General features: G+C 39.9%; 1 protein-coding gene across 1 annotated transcript; it reads left to right on the top strand.

The window, feature by feature from the left end:
• Positions 1-218: 218 nt before the first annotated feature.
• On the top strand, positions 219-8,404 carry LOC125916913 (probable dimethyladenosine transferase). Its single transcript, XM_049623156.1, has 10 exons — positions 219-301; positions 626-699; positions 2,066-2,152; positions 4,272-4,333; positions 4,416-4,509; positions 4,596-4,645; positions 5,739-5,862; positions 6,236-6,328; positions 7,367-7,431; positions 8,205-8,404. Exons 1-10 carry the CDS (start codon positions 223-225, stop codon positions 8,389-8,391), a joined length of 915 nt encoding a protein of 304 aa, XP_049479113.1. The 5' UTR covers positions 219-222; the 3' UTR covers positions 8,392-8,404.
• Positions 8,405-9,218: the final 814 nt, after the last annotated feature.

Genomic DNA, 9,218 nt, shown 5'->3' with positions numbered 1-9,218 from the left:
CCGCCTGCTCATGACTACAATTCCCGGCGACCACTGGGCTCAAGGTCATTCCCCTTTCTTGGGGCGGGGCCCAGGGCGAACAGGGGCCGGGCCCTCCCCCATCCCCCACGTGGCGGGGAGTGGTCCAGGCACTCCTAGGGTGGCAAGTTCCCACGTGTAGTACGGGGTAGCCGGCTTTGGTCCTCTCTGATCTGCAAGGCCTGTAGGTCCGCGCCCGTGGTGATGCCAAAGATCAAGCCGGGGACGAGCGGCCGCCGCCGCGATCGACTTAAACAGAGCCGGGAGCTGAAGAGCGCCGGAGGTGGGGACAGCCGGGAAGGGGCTATGCTCAGGTCCGATCACCGGGCAAGACATAGTCGGGGGCGCGGGCCCTGATCTGGGCCGGGACTGTGAGGCCGGTGGCGCGGCGCTCTTGGATCGACGGCCGCAGGCCTTGCGCAGCCTCTGGCTTCCTTTCCTGCAGAAGGGGTGGACTTGAACAGGGTGTCACCTAGGCTCCTAGCATGACGTTTGGTGCCTCTGGTTGGCGCAGACACCTTCCCCCACCCACCCTGCATTCTTCTCTAGGACGGTCTAATGTCTACTTTTCGTCGGGAAATTAAGGCTCTTCCGTGTTTTCTTCCAGGACTCATGTTCAACACGGGGATTGGGCAACATATTTTGAAAAATCCTCTCATTGTTAACAGTATTATCGATAAGGTGGGTGTGGAAGAGGAAAATGAGAGTTGTGGGCTTATTGATTTTGTTCTTAGGAATACTAAAGCGCATAGAGGATGTCTGTCACAAAACAATTGTTCTGTAAATACTTGTGGAATGAATCGAAGAACTGTCTAGGATTCACAGACTGTCTTTGGCATGATTTGCTTTGTTCTGTAGGTCTGGGTTTCTCCTGCCTCCAAATTCTTTCTGTAGATTATTTACCTCATAGGTAGACATATGGACTTGTTCAGTTCCACATTAGTATTATTACTCTATGCCTAATCACTTTTTATAGACACCGTCTATCAATTTTTGTTTACTCCAGAGCCTAAAAAGATGTTTTAATGACAGCTTGGGAAGTTTTTTTTCCCCCAAAGAACCTTATATGGTACAATCCAGTGCCTCCTTTATGAGTTATGGATGTTCTCTTACTATTCTGGATGATTGAGTACTAGAACATGAAATTTATGTGGTACAGGATATTTTCACGGTTACAAAGGAAGCATCCTAGAGCTGTAGAGAGAGCATTATGTATTTAGAGAATCTCATCTTGACTTAGTGTCATTTGCAAAACGAAGGCCTAATGTTTTAACCTTTTTGGCTCATGGATTTCCTTTGAGCGTCTGATGAAAGGTGTGTACCCAGGACACTGCAGCTTTGTACATACAAACACCCAGGTTTGTGTACAATTTCTAAGTATTCCTATCCCTGAAACTATACTGAGTTGAAAATTGAGAAATGCTGGTACAACATGCTACAATTCTCAGGCGAGCTCTTCATATATAGTCCTTTCTTGTTTGAACGTGCTGATAGTGACAGAGTTGGTGAAAAGATGCTGTTGGAATCATTTGTAAGATAGCAAACAGAAAGCCATTCCCAGAAAGAATAGCTATTCCTGCTTTTCTGATTCCTAACTGTTTTCTGACTCCTAACTGCCCCAACTTAAAACAGGTGATAGAGGGGCACCTGGGTGACTCAGTCAGTTAAGCATCCAACTTCAGCTCAAGTCATGATCACACAGTTCATGGGTTCGAGCCCCGCATCGGGCTCTGTGCTGACAGAGCCTGGAGCCTGCTTTGGATTCTGTCTCTCTCTCTCTCTCTCTCTCTCTCACTGCTCCTCCCCTGCTTGTGCTCTCTGTCTCTCAAAAATGAATAAACATTAAAAAAAAAACAACAGGTGATAGATTTCCACTTGCACCTAACGTTAAAGAGAAAATTTTGTTAAGCACATAGATCATGAAGGACTCATAACAGTGGATCAGAATAAGATCTCTTAACCATATGCTTTTAAGCAAAGATAGGTATAAATTAAATGATGTGTTCATATGTGCTAGTAAAGCTAACGTGGTCGTGCTTGCTCGCAGGCTGCCTTAAGACCAACTGATGTGGTGCTGGAAGTTGGACCTGGAACTGGCAATATGACTGTAAAGTTGCTAGAAAAGGCAAAAAAGGTAAAAAGGGAATTTTGTGTTTTGGTATCAGAAATCATTATGTCGGCAAGCTCACCTGGTTTACAAATAGAAATCTATTTTTAATTAATTGCTGTTATTTTAACAGCAACCCTTGATCCTTTGCTAAAAGCTTTATCTTTAAAAATATGGGCAACGGGCGCCTGGGTAGTTCAGTCAGTTAAGCATCCAATTCTTGATATCCACTGAGGTCATGATCTTGTGGTTCGTGAGATCGCACATTGGGCTCTGCACTGATAATGTGGGACCTACATGGGATTCTCTCTTTCCCTCTCTCTCTGCCCCTACCTTGCTCAGTCTCTCTCAAAATTAATTAATTAAAAAATACATATGCAGGATGTAGGCAAGATGAGTGAAAGTGGTCAAAAGATACAAACTTCCAGGTATAAAAAGAGTAAGTCCTAGAAATGGAATGTACAGCAGGTCACTATAATTAATAACATGCATTGTATATATAATATATATATATATAAATGTTTTTAATATTTAATTTTGAGAGAGAGAGACTGAGTGTGAGCAGGGGAGGGGCAGAGAGAGAGGGAGGCACAGAATCTGAAGCAGGCTTCAGGCCCTGAGCTGTCAGCACAGAGCCCAGTGCAGGGCTTGAAATCATGAACTGTGAGATCATGACCTGAGCCAAAGTTGGACGCTCAACCGACTGAGTCACTCAGGTGCCCATATATATATATATATACGTGTATATATATATATACACACACATATATATATGTGTGTGTGTGTGTGTGTGTATAATGTTTGTTTGTTTATTTATTTATTTATTTTGAGAGAAAGAGAGTGCACAGGGGAGGGTCAGAGAGAGGGAGAGAGAGAGAGAATGAATCCCAAGCAGGCTCTGCACTGTCAGCACAGAGGTCAGCATGGGGCTCCAACTCACCAACCAGGAGATCCTGACCTGATCTGAAATCAAGAGTCAGACACTTAACTGACTAAGCCACCCAGGCGCTCCTTTTGTTGTATGTATATTTTAAAGTCACTAAGAGAGTAGATCTTTTTTTTTTTCTTAATTGTTTTCTTTAACATTTATTCATTTTTGGGAGAGACAAGAGCACAAGTGAGGGAGGGGTGGAGAGAGAGGGAGACACAGAATCGAAAACAGGCTCCAGGCTCTGAGCTGTCAGCACAAAGTCCGATGCAGGGCTCAAACCCATGAATAGTGAGATCGTGACCTGAGCCGAAGTCAGACGCTACATCGACTGAACCATCCAGGTACCCCAAAGAGAGTAGATCTTAAAAGTTCTCATTACAAGACAAAATTTTAACTGTGTGTGTGGTAATGGATGCTAACTAGACTTTTTCAAAATATATACATACTGTGCAATATAAATATAGGCTATGCTATACACCTGAAATTAATAGAATGTTATATGTCAACCATATCTCAATTTAAAAAAATGGATTACAAAAAAAAGTATGGGATAGATCAGTCAGGAAAATAGAACCCATGTTAGATATTTCAATACAGGGTATTTAATAGAGGGAATTAGTTACAAAGTTGTTAGGTGACTAAAAGAATAAAATGGAAACACTGAAGTAACCCAAAAATAATAATTACAAAGAGTAGCTACCGCCTCTAGGCTCCAGGGGACAAAGCAAGGAGGCTGGAGTATTGGGTGCTAGAGGAGCAGATCTGAAGAGCTGAAGCATGAGTCTCTGAGATTGGGATACTGCCTGGCTGCTGCTGGTACCTTCTGTGTCTCAGTTTCCAATTAAATGCATCCAAAATTTCAAAGTGGGGTTAAGGGAACCAGTACACATTAGTGAAATACCCACAGGCCAGCAACAGCCAGAGAGTTACTATCCAGAGGCCTCAAGGGCACAAGGAGGGAACTGTGTTACCAGAGCCCAGTAAGAAGGGGAGCCGTTGAACAGGTGCCACTCAGAGTCTACTTATCTCAATGGTGGGGGTTTTTTTGTTTGAAATAGTAGAGTATAAATGAAGGAATATTAATGGTAGAATGGGGAAAAAAATTTAATTCCTCTTAATCATGTAAGAGTTATGACTGAGATAACAAGATTTACGCTCCATAATTTACCCCCAAATACCGTTTTTTGTTTTGTGTTGTGTTGTTTTTTAACATAGGTAATTGCCTGTGAACTTGACCCAAGACTAGTAGCTGAACTTCACAAAAGAGTTCAGGGCACGTGAGTATGCAAGTTAGAATTAGAGTGCATTTCAATCTTGTGAAACACTATCTTTTTTAATTGCTTTTTTCCTTATTATTAGGCCTCTGGCCAGCAAACTTCAAGTACTGGTGGGTGATGTGTTGAAAACAGATTTGCCATTCTTTGATGCCTGTGTGGCAAATTTGCCATATCAGGTATGTGTCCAAATTGTTGGGAACATTATACAAACATACTTCTGTGGTGTGTCTTTCTCAGAAGTAACTCGTGAACTCTCTTACAGATCTCTTCCCCCTTTGTCTTCAAGCTGTTGCTGCACCGACCTTTTTTCAGGTTTGTGACAAAAGACCAAAATTACCGCCATATCTTGGGCCAAAGATGAAACACAGCCAAAGATGAAAGTCAATTCAATTAAAAAACTGTTGGAGAATCAAGAATGTGTTCTGTAGAAAGTATCTATTTGTATGGAGGTCTTTGTTTCCTTTTTATTCAGTTGACATAGTTATTTGGGGGAGGTGTGGTATAAATCCCGCTTCTGAGACCAGGCAGCCCTTCCCTGTTTTCTAATACTCTTTCCATTAGTCCAGGTCAGACTTCTTTTATTACCTTATGTCTAGACAATTGCAGTGGTCTCCTAACTGGTCTCTAGCACGATATGTAACAGGGGTTTTCAAATTCCAAGTCAAAAACCTTTTAGTAGTTTAAATTTCTTGAGTCATGACTGTCATTTTTTAAATCACATGGCATAGAGTATATCAGAGAGCATGCATTGCATGTGGCCCAGGTGATTATAATTTTATGAAACTTTTGCTTGAGTTACATAAAAACACATATAATACAGATAGTTGTGGCATGGCCTGCAATGTCAAAGGTATTTCCTGGTCTGATTCATTGTCAAAAAAATTTGAAAGTCAAAGCCCAGCTTTGAAGGTGCTCTTCTCCAGTTCAAGAGCCTCCGAAAAGCCTCCCCATTGCTTGCCGAATAAAAAGCCCACGTTCCTTACCTGTTATATCCGGAGGACGCCAACGTCACAATCTGTCTCTCCTGCCTCTCCTTCCATAAGGGTGTTTGCTACCCTATAAATACCACTGGGCTCCTGAGCCAATTTTGTTAGTTTGGGTTTTGTTTTCTTAGCAAGGGTAATGGACTCGGGCTTATCTGAAATACTTTCTCATCTGATCGCCGAGGGCTTACATACGCAAGGATTGAAGGTGCAGCCATTATAAAAAGAAAAGCCAGATGGATCATTTTATGGTAATAAAGCTAAATCTGAAACTGTTCTGCCTTCTCAGCAGCTGAATGAATTCTCATTAACCACAGATCTTGCACTGCTATTTCCCACCTAAGACAATTAATTGAAGTTAAGATACGTTTACAGTTAAAAGTGACCATTTTCCTTACTCTTTTCTACTACTGTCTCTTCAGATGTGCTGTACTTATGTTTCAAAGAGAATTTGCTCTCCGACTAGTTGCAAAGCCTGGAGATAAATTATACTGCAGACTATCTATCAATACACAGCTGTTAGCACGTGTGGACCATCTGATGAAAGTAAGTGACTGTTAGTGAAATAATATGGCTTACCTCATTCTTGAGCATCTAGTTGTGCCTTCTGTGAGGAAAGCATATTTAATCACTAATTTAAAACTGTATTTGAAAAAAAAGGAGGGAGGTGCCTGGCTGCCTCAGTTGGTTGAGTGTCTGGCTCTTGATTTCGGCTCAGGTCATGGTCCCTGGGTCATGAGATTGAGCTCTGCATCAAGCTCCGTGCTGAGAGTGGAGCCTGCTTAAGCCTCTCTCCCTCTCCCTCTCCCCCTTCCTTGCTCCTGTGGGTGCATGCACATGCGCTCTCTCGCTCTCAAAAAAAACAAAAACAAAAAAAACAAGCAGTTTTTGAGAGGATTCCTTATTTTCTGATTAATAGGTTGGAAAGAACAATTTCAGGCCACCACCAAAGGTGGAATCCAGTGTCGTAAGAATAGAACCCAAGAATCCACCACCACCTATCAATTTTCAGGTGAGATTAAAATACTAGGTCATTCAATAAAGTTGGAAAAAAGACCAAGCTGGGAGATGTGGGTCTCTAGCAGCAGAAAATATTGAGTCAACCTAAATGTCCAAGCAGGAAAATGCTAATTATGACATTTGTGTAATTGAGTAGATGGAATAATTGGATGTAAGATCATTGTGAAAAGCACAAAAAAGCGTGGAAAATGTTTGCAAAAAGTGCAGATTAGAATGCTATTGCAGGGGTGCCTGCCTGGTGGCTCAGTTAAGCCCCTGGCTCTTCATCTCGGATCAGGTCATGGTCTCATGGTTCATGGGATTGAGCCCCATCCTAGGCTCTGCATTGACAACTTGGAGCCTGCTTGGGATTCTCTCTCCCTGTCTCTCTGCTGCCCCTCTCCTGCACGTTCTCTGCCTTTCAGAAAAAAAAAAATAGAATGCCAGTGCATAATTGCATTATGCATACATAATTGCATGGAAAACCTGTATCTATTCGACTTATTCAAATAAAAATTTGAATAAACAAGATAGAAAACAAGATAAAATAAAAATAGTTGGATTTGAGTAATCTTCTGGGTAGCAGTTTTTAATCAAAATTCATGTTTCTGCAATTAAGTAGTTAGATCACTGGATGTAAAACCATACTGCGGTCGGCTTGGATAAAAACATGATTTCTTGTGTGGTCAGTAACCAGTGGTAAATGGACTGGTTAGTTACCTCTTCTGGGTCGTTTAGGGATGTTGCATAGGCTATATTCTAAATCCTATTTGGAATTATGTTTTTTGAAAATGGTACTTTGATTTTAATAAATGTCACATTCTTTATTCAGATGTGGAATAATTTTTTATTTTTAAAATTGAGGATAAAATATTCAGTGAAGTGCACAAAAGTGCAAAAATCAAGTACATATCTTATTTTACACATGTCAATTAGATCAAAATACAGAACTTCAGAAGGTTCTTTTCAGTTTTATATATTAAAAGACAATACCTAGAAGACATAGGCAAGGTTTGATATTTTATAACAAATGATCCATTTTCTGTTTCAGGAATGGGATGGCCTAGTAAGGATCACCTTTGTTAGGAAGAACAAGACACTGTCTGCGGCATTTAAGTGAGAATTTTTCTCATTTATGATATATGAAGGACTATTGCTGTAAAAACTAAGTATTAGAATTTGGTAACAGATACCTGAACAGATATCCTAAAGTGTAAAGATTATCCGTGTCCAGATATACTTTACCTTTTACACTAACTTGGTACTCTGGGAGGCAGGAAAATTTAACAAAGAACGTTCCTAGGAATTTGGAATTAGATCAGGTTTTTTGGCAAAACGGAAAAAAAAAAAAAAAACCAAAAACTGACCACACATCTGTCTCATTTTTCCTTGGAAAAATGGGGTAGTGGGTCCTTTCCACACCTATGAAAAATTGATGCAATTTTATTAACTTGGAAAAAATTCTGTAAGAGCAATTTGAGGCCTAAAGGAAAAAAAGAGGTTCTGAAAGCTGTAATTTCACTCTTTTTTTCTTTTTGAGGTGATGTTTTGTGGAGAGTCTAGAACTCCTTTAAGAATTTCAAAAAGGGGCCCCTGGGTGGCTCAATTAGCCATCCAACTCCTGATTGCAGCTCTGGTCGTGACCTCATGGTTCATGAGATCTAGCTCAGCATCGGGCTGCCACTGACCGCATGGGACCTACTTGGGAAACTTTACCTTTTAAATATAACCAGTTTGTGGTTGTTTCACAAGTTTAAATATTAACACCTTTTTTAGTCCCTTAATTTTACCATGTGGAACATAGATTTAAATTTATAATAAACTGAAAGGAAATTATTTATAATCTCTGATTTTGGAGTAATAGTGATATCACTTCCTTTATATTATAGGTCAAGTGCAGTGCAACAGCTTTTGGAAAAAAACTACAGAATTCACTGTTCGGTCCATAATATTGTAAGCAAAAAAAGTTTCTGTGGTCTCTTCGGTTTCGATTTGCTGTGTTTCAAAATGCCCCTCTACTTCTTACTCCTTTTCATCGCTAGCTTACTAATTTTGCACATTCCATGCGATCCTTAAAAGTGATATTAAACTAACACAACCTTAATATTGAACCCTAATGTCAGTATTGCAGTATATTCTTGGACCAGAGCTGAGCAGCCTGGATTACACCACTAAGCTTAACTGTACAGTTGTTCTTAGACATAAAAAGAGATTCAGTTGACTCGTAATTTTATTAAAGCTTTAGGCATGTGTAGTTTGCTTGGCTCAAATTATGTACCATTTGCTATACTCTGAATTGTGATCATTCCTTGTTTGTTGCTCACGTAGCAATTCCAGATTTAAAGTTACCATTCTGTGACTTTTTTTTTAAATCCATTGGCATAATTAGAATAAAGTATAGGCTGAGTAGATTTTTGGTTATGAGCCTCTTTATCATTATCTGTGCAGCATTTTCTTTAACCAATGTTGTATGTGGGTAAGCCCACCTACACATAACTATATAGTAATTATGTGATGTTTGATAATTTTTTAATTCAAATTAATTAAACAGCAGAAAGATAAAACCAAATTTCCATTGTATTTTTGGACTCAGATCTTTTATATAGCTTAATATATTGCTACCTTCAGTTTCTCTTCTTATGGACAAAGTCATAAAACATCTGCCTGGGTAGGAAAACATTAAACTGGGTTAAGAAAAATATTTGGAGAAAAAAATGTGTGGTATGAAATATTTAATATTCTCAAAGGTTGGAGGTTATCTCTTTGAGAAAATTTGGCTGGTAAAATTAAATTTGTGCCAAGAAAATGTGAGATTATTTTTAAAGGAATAACATCTGCTTTAAAATTTAGTTTGTAGCTTGATTTATTTTGTGACATAAAGTACCTTAATCCTGAAACTGACC

This window comes from Panthera uncia, unplaced genomic scaffold (genome assembly GCF_023721935.1).
Source record: "Panthera uncia isolate 11264 unplaced genomic scaffold, Puncia_PCG_1.0 HiC_scaffold_1315, whole genome shotgun sequence".
Taxonomy (NCBI): Eukaryota; Metazoa; Chordata; class Mammalia; order Carnivora; family Felidae; genus Panthera; species Panthera uncia.
This window is presented reverse-complemented; position numbering and strand designations above follow the sequence as displayed.